Genomic DNA, 21,732 nt, shown 5'->3' with positions numbered 1-21,732 from the left:
ATTTATGTGGGTTTTTCTTTTTCTAACTCCAAGAACAACTTGCATATCTTACAAAAAAATGTAATCAAACACAGAAGTGTTTGATTAAATAAAGCCTTTTAACTGAATTTATCAGATTTTTTTCCCTGTGTTATTATACTAGCATGTCTCAGTACATTAGAATACTTCAGAAATGTTTTATTTTGTTACATTGGCAATTTGTTAACACAGTGAAATATGTCTAACTTGTTCAACTGTCCCACTATGATACTATGCTTTTGAAATTCAAAAACCTGATTGAACTTTCTGCGATGCATTAAACTTTATGTGATTTACAGAAATTATTAGAAACAAAATTTTCAGATTTTAAAATCACAAACTTCAAATGTTTGCTAAAACCATAAATGTGGCTTAAAAGCAAAAGGACTTGGACCTTAGGGAAGCCCAAACCCAGGAGAGTTCTGGATGCCATAATCCATGGCTTCTTGGAAGTCCTCATAACTGTTTAACACTGGGATTTTGATAGTATTTGCACAGACATCTGCTACAGGGAAGCGTGAAGTGGTCTGGAAAAGAAGTTGTGGCTTTGGTTGAATTGCTGCAGGAGGAATTTCTCTCAGTCCAGTTGCAAACATAAGGATGTCTTCAAGAGACAGACTTCCATTTCTCTCTGAAAATGTAAAGAGAATAAAAGTTATTTCTAATGATAATAAACAGGAAAAGGGGGCCATTACACTTTGCTGACATAAATGTACTCATTTCAACATTTTCAACCAAATTTAATTCCTTCTACAGAAAGCAGATAGTCTTGCCAGTAGCTTAGTACTCTTGTCTCCTCTTGACGCCTAGAGCTGCCAGGTGGACCAAATTGCACATGGAAGATGTTCTCAAGAAGATCAGCTGTCAGCCTGGTCTCAGTGTAGCACATGAATGAGAAGAAGAGTGAAGGGTGCTGTTCCAGGGCGTTTAGAAAATCCAGTGTTGCTAGACCCTTTCTGAAACTAGAAAACAGTCTAATTTTTAATAAAATGTTTAATGTTATTTGTGCAAGAAAGCAAAACTTCACATCGGAAACTACTGTGTTAAGAAAGTAACCAACATTCTTATCTAGCTAAGACACTCATCCTGCTACAAAAAAAAAGTCCTCCTGAAAAAGGTCTTGCATTTAGAATATGTTTTTTCCGTCCTTTAAATTTCACAGGAATAAAAAAAGTAACCATTTATTCTTCTGAAAAGATTTTGTAAAATGGGCACATAATAGTCTGAATTCTATACCTTTGGATGGAAAGATGGTTTCGGTAGATGAAGTACCACTGAATGTAATCCGCTACTACCTTCTTCTTATCCTCCAGTGTCCTCATGAATCGACAGCATCCTGCTGTCTGGAGCATGCTTGAGTGTTTTTCTGAGATTACTCGGAGCTCACTTAGAGATGTTGCATTCTTTATCTAAAGAGAAAAATATATATTACACACACATACACAAGTGACATCCTTCGCATGCTGTCTATTAATGTGCGATGTAACACAGTCTTGGATTACACAATCCGTAATCATTTCAGGCATCAGTTAGTTACCAAGTGTTACAGGAAAAATGATTCTATGTTTCTTTACCTTCTTTTAAATGTACAAAGATGCCTTTTGTCTGCCCTCTGCCTATGGTTAGATTCGTTTAGAATTATCTTTTTAGACTTTCCCAGCAAACACATCTTGTTTCTGGGACATATTGTTTTAGATTGTTTTATCTTCCCCAGCTCTCTGCTGACGAGACTAGCACCATATATGGAGTTGTTTTATTTTATCTGTTTATTATTTGTTATCCTGTTCTCACTGTCTCTGTGCTCTGTGCCTATAAAAATTACCAAGCCACTGTGCATGGTGTGAGTTGTTCTTAGCAGCTCACCCGTGTACACGTTTGATAAAGAAAGTAACTTTGTCTCATTGTGTCTTTATTTCTCCTGGGTTTTTTACAGAGTTTTCCCCCAACATTTCTTGGTCCTTCGACAGCCGGATCATCTCCATCGTGTCCCATCTCCGTGACCAGTCCACGTTGTTCGCCTGTCGACAGCCCACACACCAGGTGTGTGGAAAAAGACCAAGAGCGTTAAATTCGGGTCTTGGCCAACGTCTTAGAAAGCGACCCACGGTGGTGGGGCCCGATCGAGGTGGACCAGACCCGGCGACACTGACCAGGTAGATACAGACACACTGACACAATCTTGCGTAAAAGCGTATTTTAAATTCAGGGAATTTAAAATAGCGAAAGTAGCTCGTCGCGACTGGAAGCTCCCCACCTCTGTGGGTTTAAAGTAGCTCGTCGGCTGGTAGCTTGGAGCTCGTCGACTGGAAGCTCCCCACTTCTGTGGGTTAGGTTTGGAGCTCTGGGTAGCTCCCCCAGCTGGGTCTAGACAGGGTCTAGGGAATAAGTAGCTCGTCTACAGAAAGACTGGCAGCTCCCCTTATGATAAGGGTTCCGATCGCGCGAATAGGTGTGAATGTGAATGTGTGTGTGTGTATTGTTTTAATTAACGGAGCAAGCTGAATTTTCACGGTCCAATAAGAGACTGAGCTGCTCCTACTGTGTTTTTCTTTTACTGCTATTCACTGACGTGCTGGTGAGTTGAGAGAACGGTCGAGTTCCGTCTCGTAAAGTTCACACCGCTTTTGGAAATAGTCCGAAAGTAGAAGGGCGTGTGAGCAACCACTCTCGTCTCTAATACCAGCGAAGGTGATAGCAGCTGTATCGTGTATATATATTACTTAATAAACAAAAATAAGTAAATACATAAATAAGATGGGTAATCAAGCAAGTGAAATTAAAACTCATTCCTGCTGACGAGCAGTGGTGAGAAAAGAAAAGTCCAGACGCCGGACAAAAACAGAGAGAGATTTAAGAAAACAAAATATAAACAGTCAGAAGAACAGAATCCAACTGCCAGTTTAGTAAAACCAGAAGACGAGACACTGTGCAGTTCCCACAATCCTTTTAGTAAACCATCACTCACTCCTGCAGCCGCATCTGCAGCAACACCCATATCAGGAAGAACATAATAATCCCTTATTAAGTGAAAACTAGAGATCACAGTAGTTTTGTAGTAGTTTAAAAGGGTTGAAAACAGACCCCACTTGTCATGGAACGCTGTGCGGCAGGCAGGAGTAGGACCCAAAATGCAGGACTCACAGGCACGAGGGAATAAACTCAAAAGGCAGCTTTATTGCGTAACAGAAGATGATAGGCGATACAAAACTAGACTGGGGAAAAACTAACATAAGGCTCACCAGGAAACACGGGGGAATCACACACAGCATGAGGGACGACGTCACGCTGAACAGAGGGAGACGCAGACAGAAATACACAGAGGGTTAACGAGGGGAGTGGGAACACACGGGGAACACAGGTGACACTGATAACCATAACGAGACAGGGCGGGGTGAACTGAACACTGACGGGAGAGGTGAAACAAGGAGCACAGAGGTTCAGACAGGAGGAGAGAGAGCACGAGTAGAACACCAACGTAACAGGCAGGGGAGACACGGAATAAACACGAAAGGGGACGAGGGCTCATAAATACATAGAGGGCACACAGGGGGAAGAGAGAGCACGGGGAGAACTTAGACATGATGGGCAGGGGAAGCATGGAATAAAACATAAGGAGAGACGAGGGCTCACAGATACACAGAGGGGCACACAGGGAGACATGAAGGGCAAGGGATCAAAACTAGAAGCCATGGAATAAATCACACACAAGTACAATAATACGAAAATCACAAAGAACTAAAAACGCTGGGTCAGGAGACCCAGGACCGTGACAGTACCCCCCCCTCAAGGGCTGGCTCCAGACAGCCCAAACACAGAAAAACAAAACCAAACAGAAAACAACCCAGGGCGGGCGGCGGGGGCCCAGGACGGAGGGCTCGGAACAGAAAACAAAGAGCACAGCAAACACCGGAGCCCAAGAAAATAACTCAAACACAGAGCAGTTCAGGAGGCCGGCCGTGCGCAAGGCAACGGCGGCGACGCGGAAACAGTTCAGGAGGCCGGCCGTGCGCAAGGCAACGGCGGCGACGCGGAAACAGTTCAGGAGGCCGGCCGTGCGCAAGGCAACGGCGGCGACGCGGAAACAGTTCAGGAGGCCGGCCGTGCGCAAGGCAACGGCGGCGACGAAGGAGACGACGGAGCAGTTCAGGAGGCCGACCGCGCGGGAGGCGGCGGCGACGATGACAGCGCTGGTCCGGGGGCCGACCGTGCGGAAGGCGACGGCGGCCACCCAGGCGAAGGCGGTCCGGGGGCCGGCCGTGCGGAAGGCGACGGCGGCCACTCAGGCGATGACGGTGCAGTTCAGGGGGCCGGCCGCGCGGAAGGCAGCGGCGGCGGCTCTCCAGTGTCAGGCGTACCGGCCGAGGCCCGGTGGGCACAGGACCAGTCGAGACGGGACCAGGCGAAGCACAGGCTGAGGCTGCAGCAGACGAAGACTCTGAGGAGGCCGGGCCAGGCGAGGTTGCAGAGGCTGAGGCCGGGCCGGGCGAGGTCGCAGATGGCGGCTGGACAGGCTCCTCGGGCCCTCCAGCTGATGCGGCGTGAGGCTGAACGGGCCCCTCGGACCCTCCAGCGGAGACAGGAGGCTGAACGGGCCCCTCGGACCCTCCAGCGGAGACAGGAGGCTGAACGGGCCCCTCGGACCCTCCAGCGGAGACGAGGAGGTGCTGGCCGGGCTCACTGGAACCCCCAGCGGACGAGGTAGATGGCGGCGTGGGAGCCACGGAGTCCTGGATGAGCTCATCCGAGCTTCCAGCAGGAGCTAATGTAGAGCCAGAGAGGTTTGGGACCCCTGGCTGAATGTTAAGCCGAACAGAAGACCGTATTGCTATCGGGGACTGAGCTGCTGGACACACGGGGACCTGAGCTGCTGGACACACGGGGACCTGAGCTGCTGGACACACGGGGACCTGAGCTGCTGGACACACGGGGACCTGAGCTGCTAACGGTGGAGAAGTAAATGACTGCACAGGGGACTGAACTGATGTCTGTAGTAACGGTGGTGGTGAGAGTGGAGTAGGTGGTGGAGTTAATGACTTCACAGGGGAATGAACTAGAGGTAGTGATGGTTGTGGTGCTGGTGGTTGAGTGGGAGACTGCACTGGAGACTGCACTGGAGACTGCACTGGAGACTGCACTGAGGGTGGCTGCGAGGGAGCTAACTGAGCTATGAAGGGCTGCGAGGGAGCTAACTGAGCTGTCGATAAGGCCGATGATTCCTCTACCAACTGAGCTATTGACTGGGCTAAGGATTGAAATAAGGTTTGTAGTAAGTCAGGCTGTGGATGTGACAGTGCTATGGGAAGCGAGGCTGAATGTGGTGGAGGTGGCGACTGAGCTTCGGGCCGGGCGGCTAACAGAGCTTCGGGCCGGGCGGCTAACAGAGCTTCGGGCCGGGCGGCTAACAGAGCTTCGGGCCGGGCGGCTACCTGAGCTTCGGGCCGGGCGGCTACCTGAGCTTCGGGCCGGGCGGCTACCTGAGCTTGAGGCGAAAATGGTGGTGGAGTTGGTGTCTGGGCTACAGGCGGCTTCTGAGCAGGAAACACAGGACACTGAGCTACAGGTGGCTGCTGAGCAGGTGACACTGGAGACTGAGCTACAGACGGCTGCTGAGCAGGTGACACTGGAGACTGAGCTACAGACGGCTGCTGAGCAGGGGACTGAGCTGAAAGCGGACGGGCAGCTGACTGAATAAACATAGCTCCAGAATAAACAGATCCAGACGGAACAGTCTTAACTCCTGGATCTGAAAAAACATCAGGCGCACAGTCTTCTGAACCAATGGGAAAATAGTCATTCTTAAAACGAAAACTCTTATTTTCCCGAACCGGAGAAACACGAGCTGTAGTGTTCATGTAGCTGGCGTTCGCAGCTTTGGGGGAAACAGTCTGTCTATCCCTTGACAAAAAAGGCGAATGAAGGGAGACTCTGTCACTCACCCTAGGCGGTTGTTTGAGCTGAATCCCAGGCTCCTGCTGGAGCTGTGAGTGCTGGCTGCGTGTTCGCTGCCTCCCTGTTGAAGAGGGAGCGGCGCTGGCGGAATGTGACGAGGGAGGACTCTGCTGTGGCTGCTCCTGCTGTGATGTGGAAATGCTGGGTGAGTCAGGCGGCACGATAATAATCCCTAACATCTTGTAAAAGGCTTGTGCAGGCGTGAGCTGATTGCTTGCAGGCTCGTAGTAATCCTCCCGGGACCGGCTGGAGCGTTTTCTGCGAGACCTGGGCGTCCGCGGAGAGGAAGCAGGTGAGTGGACCGAAGGGTAAGCAGCTAGTGAGGAGCGGCAGCACGGAGGCCCTCCAAGCACTAGCCGAGTCCCGTCAAAACGGGAGCTGCGCTTCCACGGTGAGTCCGCTGGATCCATTACTGGTGACGTCGTACTGTCATGGAACGCTGTGCGGCAGGCAGGAGTAGGACCCAAAATGCAGGACTCACAGGCACGAGGGAATAAACTCAAAAGGCAGCTTTATTGCGTAACAGAAGATGATAGGCGATACAAAACTAGACTGGGGAAAAACTAACATAAGGCTCACCAGGAAACACGGGGGAATCACACACAGCATGAGGGACGACGTCACGCTGAACAGAGGGAGACGCAGACAGAAATACACAGAGGGTTAACGAGGGGAGTGGGAACACACGGGGAACACAGGTGACACTGATAACCATAACGAGACAGGGCGGGGTGAACTGAACACTGACGGGAGAGGTGAAACAAGGAGCACAGAGGTTCAGACAGGAGGAGAGAGAGCACGAGTAGAACACCAACGTAACAGGCAGGGGAGACACGGAATAAACACGAAAGGGGACGAGGGCTCATAAATACATAGAGGGCACACAGGGGGAAGAGAGAGCACGGGGAGAACTTAGACATGATGGGCAGGGGAAGCATGGAATAAAACATAAGGAGAGACGAGGGCTCACAGATACACAGAGGGGCACACAGGGAGACATGAAGGGCAAGGGATCAAAACTAGAAGCCATGGAATAAATCACACACAAGTACAATAATACGAAAATCACAAAGAACTAAAAACGCTGGGTCAGGAGACCCAGGACCGTGACAGTACCCCCCCCTCAAGGGCTGGCTCCAGACAGCCCAAACACAGAAAAACAAAACCAAACAGAAAACAACCCAGGGCGGGCGGCGGGGGCCCAGGACGGAGGGCTCGGAACAGAAAACAAAGAGCACAGCAAACACCGGAGCCCAAGAAAATAACTCAAACACAGAGCAGTTCAGGAGGCCGGCCGTGCGCAAGGCAACGGCGGCGACGCGGAAACAGTTCAGGAGGCCGGCCGTGCGCAAGGCAACGGCGGCGACGCGGAAACAGTTCAGGAGGCCGGCCGTGCGCAAGGCAACGGCGGCGACGCGGAAACAGTTCAGGAGGCCGGCCGTGCGCAAGGCAACGGCGGCGACGAAGGAGACGACGGAGCAGTTCAGGAGGCCGACCGCGCGGGAGGCGGCGGCGACGATGACAGCGCTGGTCCGGGGGCCGACCGTGCGGAAGGCGACGGCGGCCACCCAGGCGAAGGCGGTCCGGGGGCCGGCCGTGCGGAAGGCGACGGCGGCCACTCAGGCGATGACGGTGCAGTTCAGGGGGCCGGCCGCGCGGAAGGCAGCGGCGGCGGCTCTCCAGTGTCAGGCGTACCGGCCGAGGCCCGGTGGGCACAGGACCAGTCGAGACGGGACCAGGCGAAGCACAGGCTGAGGCTGCAGCAGACGAAGACTCTGAGGAGGCTGCAGCAGACGAAGACTCTGAGGAGGCCGGGCCAGGCGAGGTTGCAGAGGCTGAGGCCGGGCCGGGCGAGGTCGCAGATGGCGGCTGGACAGGCTCCTCGGGCCCTCCAGCTGATGCGGCGTGAGGCTGAACGGGCCCCTCGGACCCTCCAGCGGAGACAGGAGGCTGAACGGGCCCCTCGGACCCTCCAGCGGAGACAGGAGGCTGAACGGGCCCCTCGGACCCTCCAGCGGAGACGAGGAGGTGCTGGCCGGGCTCACTGGAACCCCCAGCGGACGAGGTAGATGGCGGCGTGGGAGCCACGGAGTCCTGGATGAGCTCATCCGAGCTTCCAGCAGGAGCTAATGTAGAGCCAGAGAGGTTTGGGACCCCTGGCTGAATGTTAAGCCGAACAGAAGACCGTATTGCTATCGGGGACTGAGCTGCTGGACACACGGGGACCTGAGCTGCTGGACACACGGGGACCTGAGCTGCTGGACACACGGGGACCTGAGCTGCTGGACACACGGGGACCTGAGCTGCTAACGGTGGAGAAGTAAATGACTGCACAGGGGACTGAACTGATGTCTGTAGTAACGGTGGTGGTGAGAGTGGAGTAGGTGGTGGAGTTAATGACTTCACAGGGGAATGAACTAGAGGTAGTGATGGTTGTGGTGCTGGTGGTTGAGTGGGAGACTGCACTGGAGACTGCACTGGAGACTGCACTGAGGGTGGCTGCGAGGGAGCTAACTGAGCTATGAAGGGCTGCGAGGGAGCTAACTGAGCTGTCGATAAGGCCGATGATTCCTCTACCAACTGAGCTATTGACTGGGCTAAGGATTGAAATAAGGTTTGTAGTAAGTCAGGCTGTGGATGTGACAGTGCTATGGGAAGCGAGGCTGAATGTGGTGGAGGTGGCGACTGAGCTTCGGGCCGGGCGGCTAACAGAGCTTCGGGCCGGGCGGCTAACAGAGCTTCGGGCCGGGCGGCTAACAGAGCTTCGGGCCGGGCGGCTACCTGAGCTTCGGGCCGGGCGGCTACCTGAGCTTCGGGCCGGGCGGCTACCTGAGCTTGAGGCGAAAATGGTGGTGGAGTTGGTGTCTGGGCTACAGGCGGCTTCTGAGCAGGAAACACAGGACACTGAGCTACAGGTGGCTGCTGAGCAGGTGACACTGGAGACTGAGCTACAGACGGCTGCTGAGCAGGTGACACTGGAGACTGAGCTACAGACGGCTGCTGAGCAGGGGACTGAGCTGAAAGCGGACGGGCAGCTGACTGAATAAACATAGCTCCAGAATAAACAGATCCAGACGGAACAGTCTTAACTCCTGGATCTGAAAAAACATCAGGCGCACAGTCTTCTGAACCAATGGGAAAATAGTCATTCTTAAAACGAAAACTCTTATTTTCCCGAACCGGAGAAACACGAGCTGTAGTGTTCATGTAGCTGGCGTTCGCAGCTTTGGGGGAAACAGTCTGTCTATCCCTTGACAAAAAAGGCGAATGAAGGGAGACTCTGTCACTCACCCTAGGCGGTTGTTTGAGCTGAATCCCAGGCTCCTGCTGGAGCTGTGAGTGCTGGCTGCGTGTTCGCTGCCTCCCTGTTGAAGAGGGAGCGGCGCTGGCGGAATGTGACGAGGGAGGACTCTGCTGTGGCTGCTCCTGCTGTGATGTGGAAATGCTGGGTGAGTCAGGCGGCACGATAATAATCCCTAACATCTTGTAAAAGGCTTGTGCAGGCGTGAGCTGATTGCTTGCAGGCTCGTAGTAATCCTCCCGGGACCGGCTGGAGCGTTTTCTGCGAGACCTGGGCGTCCGCGGAGAGGAAGCAGGTGAGTGGACCGAAGGGTAAGCAGCTAGTGAGGAGCGGCAGCACGGAGGCCCTCCAAGCACTAGCCGAGTCCCGTCAAAACGGGAGCTGCGCTTCCACGGTGAGTCCGCTGGATCCATTACTGGTGACGTCGTACTGTCATGGAACGCTGTGCGGCAGGCAGGAGTAGGACCCAAAATGCAGGACTCACAGGCACGAGGGAATAAACTCAAAAGGCAGCTTTATTGCGTAACAGAAGATGATAGGCGATACAAAACTAGACTGGGGAAAAACTAACATAAGGCTCACCAGGAAACACGGGGGAATCACACACAGCATGAGGGACGACGTCACGCTGAACAGAGGGAGACGCAGACAGAAATACACAGAGGGTTAACGAGGGGAGTGGGAACACACGGGGAACACAGGTGACACTGATAACCATAACGAGACAGGGCGGGGTGAACTGAACACTGACGGGAGAGGTGAAACAAGGAGCACAGAGGTTCAGACAGGAGGAGAGAGAGCACGAGTAGAACACCAACGTAACAGGCAGGGGAGACACGGAATAAACACGAAAGGGGACGAGGGCTCATAAATACATAGAGGGCACACAGGGGGAAGAGAGAGCACGGGGAGAACTTAGACATGATGGGCAGGGGAAGCATGGAATAAAACATAAGGAGAGACGAGGGCTCACAGATACACAGAGGGGCACACAGGGAGACATGAAGGGCAAGGGATCAAAACTAGAAGCCATGGAATAAATCACACACAAGTACAATAATACGAAAATCACAAAGAACTAAAAACGCTGGGTCAGGAGACCCAGGACCGTGACACCACTGAGTAGATATAAATATAAAAAGTACGAAATAAAGATGAACAAAGGGAAAGTTACAGTAGAAATTATCTTTAGAGTATTTGAAATTAATAATAGCAAGGATAACAACCTGTAAAGTGATATTAACAATGAAACACAGTTGGCATGATGACCATGCCCAGCATGTATAAAATGAATATAAAGCAAATAATTCACACGAAAATATTTTAATAAAATAAATAAGGTATATTAAGGCTGTGTCATTGTTCAGCCAAGGACAGTGTGTGAAAAGGTAACTGTCTCCACCCTGGGAAAAGGATGATTCTGCAGGTCATCTGAAGCCCTTGATGGATACAAAATAAAATATAAATAATATAATAGAACTGCCTGGTCCGCCATGCAACAGAGAGAACAAATGTGACCGCAGATTGGATGAATTCTAAATTATCTGTTTGCTGAATAAGATGATCCTAACTATCAAATTGGCTCAGTAGTAGTATAGTGGTACACACTGATAAAATATTATAATATGCTATTGCTGTTATATAAGACAAAGAGGATAATATTAACAATGACATAATATTAATATGAAGAGGCACCTTAGTCGGTTATGATGTGAGGTGGATAATTGTTAAGCAGTAGTCTGCATCAAGCTTAAGGTTTGCTGAAACTCAGTGTAATGACATGTGAGATGAAGACAATACAGAGAATAACTAAACTAATGAAGTGCATAGAGGCACTTGACCAGCTTGAAACTTATCATCCTAGAATGACACATTGCTGAGATATAGAGCACACCTATAATAACAACCAATAAGCAAAACCCTGTAGACAACAGCTACAACTACAGGATTGAGAAGCTGAATTAAATATGTAGACACTGCTAAGCTGATGAGCATGTTCCACATTTTCTTTTCTTTTTCTTTTTTGTTTCTTTTAGAGCAGAAGCTGCTGTAACACACCCAAAGAAAGACTCTAGGTCTGACCAACCGTCTCAGTCGTGGGCAAAAAGATGACAGTCAATAACATTCTAAAAGATAATTTATTGACGAAAAATATATCAAGAGATAAAAGATAAAACAGTCCAGTGTCCCACTTATGAATTGTATAAAAATACACAGTCCCAAGGCCAGAGCCAGCTATGCCACACGGCCAAGTTGCACTCCACATGTTGCCTTTAACAGGGTTAGAAGTTGTACTTGGAGACCCACCACCCTGCAAGCATATAGTCAGTGGTCACTCAAGCCTCTGGAACTCTGCTGCCTTTAGGCTGTGGCATATAATAGGCCCTGGACTGCACAGAGAGACAAAACAACACAGCAGTGTTTGTAGTGTGGGCTATATGTAGACCAGTGTATCAGTGCAATCAAGTACACCTGCCTCTAATTAGTCCAACCCCATTCCAGCCATTGGCTCACCAAAAATGTGACAACCACAAAACCACTCCCAACCCAGTGCAACTTCACACAATAATATGGAGCTGAATTAACACAGCACATTAGTCTACCATGTTACAAGCTGCATGCTATTAAAAGCCAACATATGCAGACTTCTGCCTTGTTCGGGTGGCAGCATTTTTCTTTTTTCTTTTGTGTCCTGACACGTTTATGTTTTTTGTTTTTGTTTGATTATTTTGTTGGTTTTGGAAACGAATTTAAACGAACTTGTGACAATACTTGAGAATCACAGTGACACATAGTGATTAGGCATATGATTGAAAAATGCCTAGGTTTAGAGCTGTGAGCTATGAGCTGTGAGCAATGCAAAGTTAAATATATATATATATATATATGTATAAATGGGAAACAACCCTAACTTGAAAGTTTGAAATGTGTGAGATCCATGAATTGTTTGAAGAACTAGAAATTATCTAAAAATGCCTTAAGTGGAAATGTAGTGTTGCATCTATTCTCCCAAACCAAGAAAAAAAGAAGAAGCATTCTGTAACTTAAAAATAAGGCTGACGTGTTGACAACAGACTAAAACACTAATTCGCAGGTGGCTATCAGGAACAGAGAGGCGAGCAAAGTCACAAACACCAAGGCTGCAGACAGCCACGCAGAAACAGCAGATAACATAGAGACAACGCCTGCTAGAACCATGGAGAGGAAAGTCACTTCACACGAGATTGTAGGAGTAGGCCACAGAGAAATAATGCAAAACAGTTTTGAGGCAGCCACTTAAACTTACAGTTTTCAAAGGACAAATTAGTTGTAAAGTCAGCTTCAGGCCACACAACTGTACAACAATTAACTGCCCCTTTAGAACTAGTACATACAGCAAGTGGCCGCAGGTGCTTTATTAAATGCATAACTTAAGATAGCAGTCATGCCATTCTTTTCTGGTATTACACCTGAGTGCATGCTAAATGACACCCGCCGCATCCACTTTCCAGAAACCGACCGAGTATCACAACATTCTGAGATTTAAACAAACCCCAGGCCCAGATCCACCTTATGATCAGCAAGTGTGGAAGCTAGGAGAACAGCATTTGACCTTACAGCACAGGCCTAAATTGTGTAGGTTACGCAGTAACCACAGATAGTAAAATAATAGAAGCAAAACCACTTTCTTCTTCATATTCTGCACAGAGCGCTGAGCTGATAGCTGTGATACGCGAAAGCTAAATACACAAAGACAAACTAATAAACATACATACAGACAGCCAGTATGTTTTCTCTGCTGTGCATCATTTTGCAAAAATTTGGCATAACAGAGGAATGATTACACCAACTGGAAAACCGGTTCGGCATGCCAACCTCTTACAACGCCTACTGACTCTTTCATTACTACAGGCAACAACTTTGCCGACAGAGCAGCAAAATAGGCGGCACAAAAGACAAACATCACATTGATGGCAGTAAACACACATCAGATTCCACTGGATGTGTTGAAAAATGAACAAAAGCAGCAAGCACAGCAGAGCAGGCAAAATGGCTAAAACACGGTGCAGTTCTGACAAACGACTTAATGATGTGTTATGGCAAGCCAGTGTTGCCAAAATTCCTCCACAAAATGGCGGCATTAGTGACTCATGGCTGTACGCATTTGTCAACGGGGGGACTGACCAGTATTGTCAACTCTCATTTCTACACTGTAAATTCTACACTGTAAATTTTGAAACCTCAGCAAAACAATTTGTCAGAACGTGCATGACGTGTCAAAAATATAATGCTCAGGGAAACCTGAGACCACACAATCCATATGGACTTTATTGAGCTAAATGAATGCCAAGGGTAAAAATACACCCTAGTGGTTATAGATGTATTCTCAAAGTGGCCAGAAATCTACCCAGTGAAAAAGGCAGATACAATTTCAGTAGCAAAATGTATGTCTAAGTTGTAGGAAAATAAAGAGATGATTGTAAATGACGAAGAATGTAATGATGTCTATCAAGTGTCTTGCAGATCACAGCCCGGTGACTGGGTTCTGATCAAAGTGCTCCAAAGGAAAAACTGGAGCTTGCAAAATAGCGGAACGACCATCTTGCATCCATCAGAGCCAGTAAGTGAAGCCATCTAAACACAGCTGACGGCAGGCTTGCCCACTTGTTGTGATCTCGCCCGGTGGAGGGGTCAGCTTTCCTGGCCGGGGGGTCTACTCGCGACAGGAGGGTGTGTCTCGTCATCATGAGGTGGTGGCTCTTAACAACTGCAGCGGCCCTGACCATGGCCGGGCTCCTCATCTTTGCTTCCGTGAGGGACAATAAGTCACGCTATATGAAGAAAAGGCAGACACTGTATGACAAAGGAAAGTACACCAAGTTTCCCCATGGCTATGCCACTAATTTCTGGTGGCAGTTTATGAACACTACAGCTTACTTGAATAATAAAACTGACTGCTATGCAACAACATATACACTTTCTGCCCACCGAGGAACGAGAGGAAGTGTATGGACTGTTCACTCAACGAAACCTGTGCCAGTAACGCGACACTGATGAGCCTCAACTGTCGCTCCAACTACAGCTACCGAATGATACTACAAACAAAGACTCATTACCAGACAGGATGTGCACGGACGGCACCAAGCAGTAAAGGAACCAGAGTTTCGCATCTGAGGAGGAGTGAAATTCTTACAGAGCTTGATCCCCGGCATTGGAGTTGCCGAGGTGCGGGATCATGTGGAAATCAACCGATATGCTCTGCTACGACACATCAACTTAACTAAGGCCCTGGGAACGGCCTTAGCAGGAGAACAGCAGGCCATCAGAACGATGGTGCTGCAGAACAGACTGACACTAGACCTGCTAACAGCATCACAAGGAGGAGTTTGCAAGCTGATCGGGGAAACATATTGCACTTTTATCCCTGATGGATACGAAACTGGAGGAGACATTTATGAAGCTTTGCAGAATTTGACCGCTCTGCAAAAATATGTCACTGACCACACACCTGGAGCAGCTACAGCACAAGGCTGGCTGGACTGGCTGTTCAGCGGTTCATGGCTGGCTGCTGTAGCAAAGCCATTTTTCCTTCTAGGTCTCATCATGATAGCACTGCTCATATTAGTGTTGTGTGTGTTGCCATGCCTAAGAGTAATGATTTCAAAGATGATAACAACTACAATGACTGCTTATGTTGCCGTGCCTCAAGAAGAACAACATCCCGTTGCAATTCTGTTAGAGGAGAACTTGTAATAACTGCTAATGAATGACGTGGTGATTAAAAATGACTTGTCAAGTGATCACGCACTGATTAAAACATTAGTAGGTTATGCAGGTTTTCATCCTTTTATTTTTTGAAGTTTTCATTTTAAATATGAAGTTTTCATCATTTTTCATATAAAGTTTTCAATTTAAGGTTTGCATCATTTTAAATATAAGGTTTTCATCCTTGTATTTTTTGAAGTTCTCATTTTACATATTAGGTTTTCATCATTTTTAAATACAAAGTTTTCATTTTAGTTTTCATCCTTTTATTTTTTGTAGTTTTCGTTTTAAAATATAAGGTTTTTATCTTTTATTTTTTGTAGTTTTATTTTTATTATTTTTTCTTGTTTATTCCACTTGTTATTTCATTTACTATGATTTTCGCTTACTATGTTTTTCTTTTTATTATTTTCTTTTGTTTTATTCTTTAGACCAGATGACTTCCATTTCTGCTATGCTGACATTTTGAAAATTAAAAAATTGCTTAAGATACTTAATAAATAACCTTCACAGACAATTGTTGTATACATTTAAAATAAGTTAAAACAGGAGGGAATGTTACAGGAAAAATGATTCTATGTTTCTTTACCTTCTTTTAAATGTACAAAGATGCCTTTTGTCTGCCCTCTGCCTATGGTTAGATTAGTTTAGAATTATCTTTTTAGACTTTCCCAGCAAACACATCTTGTTTCTGGGACATATTGTTTTAGATTGTTTTATCTTCCCCAGCTCTCTGCTGACGAGACTAGCACCATATATGGAGTTGTTTTATTTTATCTGTTTATTATTTGTTATCCTGTTCTCACTGTCTCTGTGCTCTGTGCCTATAAAAATTACCAAGCCACTGTGCATGGTGTGAGTTGTTCTTAGCAGCTCACCCGTGTACACGTTTGATAAAGAAAGTAACTTTGTCTCATTGTGTCTTTATTTCTCCTGGGTTTTTTACAGAGTTTTCCCCCAACACCAAGATTATGTTAAGTGGATAACTAAAACTAAAAATTTGCATTTATTGGCGTTTATCATAATCATAACATCACAAATTTACCTCTAGTAGAGCCTTCTTGATTTCTTCATCTGGTATATCATCAATTGGTGCCTCGAATGTCTTGTCTTTTCCAACAAGGTACATAAAGAAGTTTGGAGATAAACAACATGGCCCTGGACCACCATGGACAATGGAAACTGCAATCATTCTTCCAACGTAGAAATATTCATTTTCATCTGCAGCTAAAGATAAAGACAATTCATTATAATAAAGTAATTTTGACCATGGAAAAAAATGTGAAAAAAATAGATACCTTTACTATGAAGTGTGAGATATTTGGCATAGTCTTTTCCTTCGAATATTCTTCTCGTTCTTATGGCTTCCATCAAAAGGGTGAGAAATTCTCAAGTAGGCCCACCTGTGTCTATTGCCTCTTCAGCCAGCCCCATGTCATCAGAGAATTTCACCATCATGCCAGAGTTGGGACTATATGAAGACCTTCTGACGCCTCGGTAGGCACCATCCCAGACATTGGCTCGGTTAATGTTGAATCTGCTACAGGAGGTTTTGTTGATCTTCAGAGCCAGATTTGAGATGACATCTGCAGCCGTCAATCCATCAGGTTCATCACTGTGCAATGAGTCAGTGAAAAGCAACTAAATATTTACACTATTTACACTTTATGGTTTTTTTTTTGTTTAATATCTTTTAAGTAATTTTTCTTGCTTTATCAATTGGCCTTTTTCTGTTAATTTATTTTAAAAAGCAAAATAGTAATCTGAAGAACAATCATCAGCAACCAAATAATTTTAAGAATCTTTTTTTTCTGAATACAATCATCAGCAGAATAACTTCACAGGAAAAGTTAAGCTATGTTTGCTCCTGTAAAAGGTTAGGATCAAAAATAGCAGCAGTACCCAGCACTATTTTTAGTAAAAAAATATTTGATAAATAGGTTAACTGCAAGTCACACACTATGGGTTTATTGTACTTATTCGAGATATGAAAGTTACCAGTTTTCCTTTTGCAACTCCTCTCCCTCAGCATCTGAAGAACTGCTGTCAATAACGACAGGTGCATAGATATTGGTATAGATACTGTCAAAGGAGAGTAAAAACAGAAGATTAAAATATATTTTATGTAATAGTAATTCTGGCTCTACATTTGGCTGGGTTGGGTCTGAAGTACTTCACCGTGACTGAATTTGCTCAAGTTATGGATTAGATAGAGACCTCTATAATTAAAAAACAACAACAACAACAACAACAAAAAACGGTTTCACTGAGCTTATTACTTTATAATTATTTACAAGATATATCATTTCATATTTTTTAAATTTTAGAATCACAATCTGAATCATAATACTTCATTGATCCCTAGGGGAAATCATGTAATTTTATAACTTAAGACTAACTTGTAACTAGTAGTATGTTCTCCTGATGTGGATGCCATTTGAGATTCTGTACCACACCGAACCTTCAGCATAAACACAAACACAACACAATACCATAACAACTGCAGATGTAATGGCATGCAAATGAAACTTAACAATTAAATATGCAACATTGTTATACAAAAGAGTATTATGTACTTGCACATCAGATGTTTGGGATATTGAAGTTGACCTATAAAATATAGATCCAATGATAAAAAGAAAATGTTATAAAACATAACATGCTTTTGCGGCCATCAAATGCTTACATTAAAGTGTTAAGAACATTAGATGTTTATATACCTGCCACAGAGGCCAGCTCAATGTGCTAGAAGGTAGCCAACTTACCGACGTATAGGCTCTGGTGTACTGTTTCCTGGACTTGACCAAAGCTGTCAGATAAAATCATCAAACACCAAACTCGTTGATTATGGCTGCTCAGATTCTTACCACTATATATACACAACGATAGAATGATATTAGTCTTATATCCAGACATTGAATGCATTTTGCCGGAACTGAGAGCACTAACATCTCGAACTAATGAATCCTTGAGATTTACATACCACTGTGTCAGAGAGGGGTGACGTAACGGGTGGTACCCTAACGACAACTTCATCATCCTCCTCAACTTCTGAAACACTAACATCTGTGGGAACGTATGAAATACTTTGGTTAAAATCTTCAACACAGTAATCACAAGATTCTTTAACAATATGAGTATAAAAAAGAATTAAGGGCAATTCTATTTAACTCACATTCTGACAAAAAGTCCTCAAGTGTGCAGACAAATAGTGTAATTCTTTGGTAAGGCTTGCCAACGGCCTCTTTGTAGAGTTCAATCATAAAGGGTGTGTCAGTTCCTGGAATATTTTTTATTTGAGAGCCATCAGAGTAGAGCAGGATGTATTCTACATCTTTCATATCTTGGTTGAAAGCTTTCAATTTTTTAATGGCAGCACCCAACAGCCTCTCAGATGACCAGCTTGGGTCAACATGTAATGGTAGTGATTTCCCTCTTATGGGTCTCATGCCAGTCCTCTTTTTGTTCATGATCCCAACAGAAATCTAGATTACATTTTAGGAAAAAAAAGTGGTCACATATTAGAAAAGTGTTGTCAGACAACAGATTAACATTTAAAAAACTTTGTATTTATACCTTCACTGTTTTCTTTGATTTCTTTTTGGATTTTGAGAACATCCTCCTTTCTGCCTCTTTACCTTCACGGTACTTGAAGAACTGCTGAACAACTGTCTTGGCTGAACAGGAAAAAAGGGTGAAAGACAGAGAGACTCTTTATTGGTCTATCGTTGTTTATAATTCAAAAGCAAACATGAAAAAGTCATTATTCAAAAAACATATGAACATAATGCACAAAAAAAATCTACCTCTTCCCCACAGTTACATCCAGCAGAAAAATGTCTTTGCTTTCAGAAATGCAGATTTATTAGTCACATGACACCTGATGTCTATAGTTTTCCTTTTTTTTCTTCATTTATGACACTATCTGTAAATTACAAACACCTGAACAAATCTTGCCCTTTTAACTTTTTTCCGTATAGAACGAGTTACAATAGCAGGAAGTTCAGAAAAAAATACCTCTTGAGTGTTCTTGTTCTGTGGAAGCAAGTTCTCAAACTGGAATCCACAGAATGGACAATACATCTTAACCTGAAAAACATGAGTTGTATGATTTTAGCAATTTATTTTACAAAACAGTCAAATATATATATATATATATATATATATATATATATATATATATATATATATATCCGCAGCTCCGAACTGTTGTAAAGGGACCTTTGGCTAATACGTGGGGTTCAGTGTCTGGCTCGCACCTGGAACTAGCTTTACAGTTTTGGTCAACTTTGCTAGCGAGAGACAGAGAGAGGCGTTGAAAGGCTGCTCCAACCGAACTTATTGTTTCACAGGAAAACACAAACACAGTGTACAGTCGAGTCTAAACAGTGTACTTACATCTGGACTCGTCAGGCACTGTTTTTGGCTGCAGTGGTTATTATTATATTTACATGCTTCCATCTCCCTTTTCTGCTAGGTGAGAACTCATACTTTTCCACTTTCCTTTTCCTCACTCCCTGGCTCACAGAAACTTAACGTGTATGGCAGTCCATTCTCCCTGCAGCACGGACTACATGAGGGCACATCCTTTATCGCTATGCCTGTAATACTCTGCCTATTGCCTTCATATTAAATAATTTTTTGAACAATAATTATTGAAAATATTTTGTCATGTCATTATACTGCCGCAAGTAGAGGTGGCATGGGCCGCGAAACTGAGACACAGGCATTAGAGCCTCTTAATGCTTGTTTTGTTTGGGTTTCCACCAGAGTGGAATTAACAAAAAATAGAGAGGACATAGCCTAACATACGAAATAGGAAAATAATGATGTGTAATCTATTTATTTAAACAAAAAAACTGTATTCTGAATACCACCTATTTATCTGTAGTATTATTAGAATCATGAGATTACAACACATTTACCTCTCCTCCACTTCTTTGAAGTGTGTCTCAGTCCTAGCGCACTGGTTAGCATGTTTTGGTTCGTGCAACTGGTCCATCGGGTTATTGTCTCCCCAGGAACATTTCCGTTGTCTTTTTTCCTATTTCTGTTGTTCTTTGTGTGCTTTTGCAGCGCTTTTCTTTTTGCAGCCTTTTTCTTTTTGTAGCGTTTTTCTTTTTGCAGTGCAGCGTTTTTCTTGAAGTTGCAGTGCAGCGTCTTTCTTTTTGTAGCATTTTTCTTTTTGCAGTGCAGCGTTTTCTTGAAGTTGCAGTGCAGCGTCTTTCTTTTTGCAGCGTTTTCCTTTTTGCAGCATTTTTCTTTTTGCAAGTGTTTTCTGAAGTTGCAGTCCGTTTGGCCTCTCAGGGCCACCGTAGGTTTCAGTCATTATGCAAATGTACTGTTTATAAGATTGGGGAAACCTGCAGTCAGCTGAGACGGAAGAAGTTACTTGGATGAGTGACGAAACTTTTCTCCCACAAAACGCTACGTCCAGATGAACAGAATCAACTTTTGGAGAAACTCTGTAGGATGCTCCACTTGTCAGCCAGAAAAGAAACACAAGGACCTCAATTGTGGCACCCCAACCATGTCTCCGATCCTGGTTAAGTAGATTCAGCAGCACTCCCTGCTCAGGCAAAAGTCAGGCCTATTGTCCACAATATTAAAAGAAAATGGTCCAGGACTGGGACACTCAGGTTAATCCTGCAGTACAGTAGTCTGGTCTGGTGAAGGAAAATATGGAAATAACAGAAATTTTTATTCTTGTCATTATTATGAATTTGCTGTTGTTGTTCTTTACAGAAATCATTTTATGTGTGAAAACATTATTTTGATTATTGCACTTGAGTAAAATGTCCTAAAATGTACTGGTACACTCTAAGGTATAAAAGAGCAAATACTCTTATAGTAAAATCACATCTACAGTGATAAATATCAGGGTTTAACCCTTTAAGACCTACCATAGAACCAAGTCCACCAGAGCTTATATTATATTTTTACATGTTGTAGTGCCATTTTTGGGAGCATTTCAAGGTGCTATACATCAATACAACCATTGTAGCCCAGATTTTAATAATATATATGCATTAAGTGCATAGTGATTACACAAATTGCAAAAAAGTGTAATAAATTACAAAAAAATTGAAAACCGTTTTTGTTTATTTTAACATATATTTCTAGTTAGATAAATTTAAGAGGCTTATCCCTCAAAACTGTAAATACAAAAAAGTTGCACAAAATAGTTCCCCACCACAGGAAATTTATTATGTGTGTCTTCATAGTTTTATTTTTGAAATACACCAATTTTATATACTGCATGAAAAACTAAAATAAATAATATAATGCAAATTTGCCAAAAAACAAACAAACAGCATATGCATCAAAATAAACTATTTCCAGCAGTGCAATTTGAGTTCTAAGCATCCCAGAAACGATACAGAAAAGCATGAAGTCAAACATAACTTTTAAAAACACCAGTATAGGCTTACAAGGCCCTGATGGTAAAAAAAAAAAAACCCCAAAAAACTAAATTTCCGCGAAAATGACATCACTTCCTGTTTTGGGCAGGTAATGGCGGACATACGATAGGTCGCGCTGATATCTATTCCAAAGTAGGAAGTGTTACGAACAGCTGATCGGATCGGCAAAGCGTGTTTCTGGAATATTATGTTTTTGTTGCTGCAAGTGCTTTTTCTGCAATATTTGCTAAGCTATATGTGGAAGGAAACCGTGACCTAGGGCAAGCTGATGGCATATGCAAAAAAACATTATTAGGC

General features: G+C 44.9%; 1 protein-coding gene and 1 long non-coding RNA gene across 2 annotated transcripts; both read right to left on the bottom strand.

Moving 5' to 3' along the window:
* Positions 1 to 771: 771 nt before the first annotated feature.
* Positions 772 to 16,212, bottom strand: LOC309698730. Its single transcript, XR_014274164.1, has 3 exons — positions 16,059 to 16,212; positions 1,255 to 1,427; positions 772 to 980 (listed from the first exon to the last, which is right to left on the bottom strand). It is a non-coding gene; the product is annotated as an uncharacterized lncRNA (long non-coding RNA).
* On the bottom strand, positions 5,249 to 10,307 carry LOC309698145 (uncharacterized protein; the record flags this gene model as incomplete). Its single annotated transcript, XM_082520457.1, has 3 exons — positions 8,797 to 10,307; positions 5,445 to 5,546; positions 5,249 to 5,260 (listed from the first exon to the last, which is right to left on the bottom strand). Exons 1-3 carry the CDS (start codon positions 9,679 to 9,681, stop codon positions 5,249 to 5,251), a joined length of 999 nt encoding a protein of 332 aa, XP_082376583.1. The 5' UTR covers positions 9,682 to 10,307.
* Positions 16,213 to 21,732: the final 5,520 nt, after the last annotated feature.

Source organism: Aulonocara stuartgranti (assembly GCF_965226115.1).
Source record: "Aulonocara stuartgranti genome assembly, chromosome: 22".
In the NCBI taxonomy this organism is placed as follows: Eukaryota; Metazoa; Chordata; class Actinopteri; order Cichliformes; family Cichlidae; genus Aulonocara; species Aulonocara stuartgranti.
The sequence above is the reverse complement of the archived record's forward strand: the minus strand, read 5'-3'. Positions and strand labels throughout refer to the sequence as shown.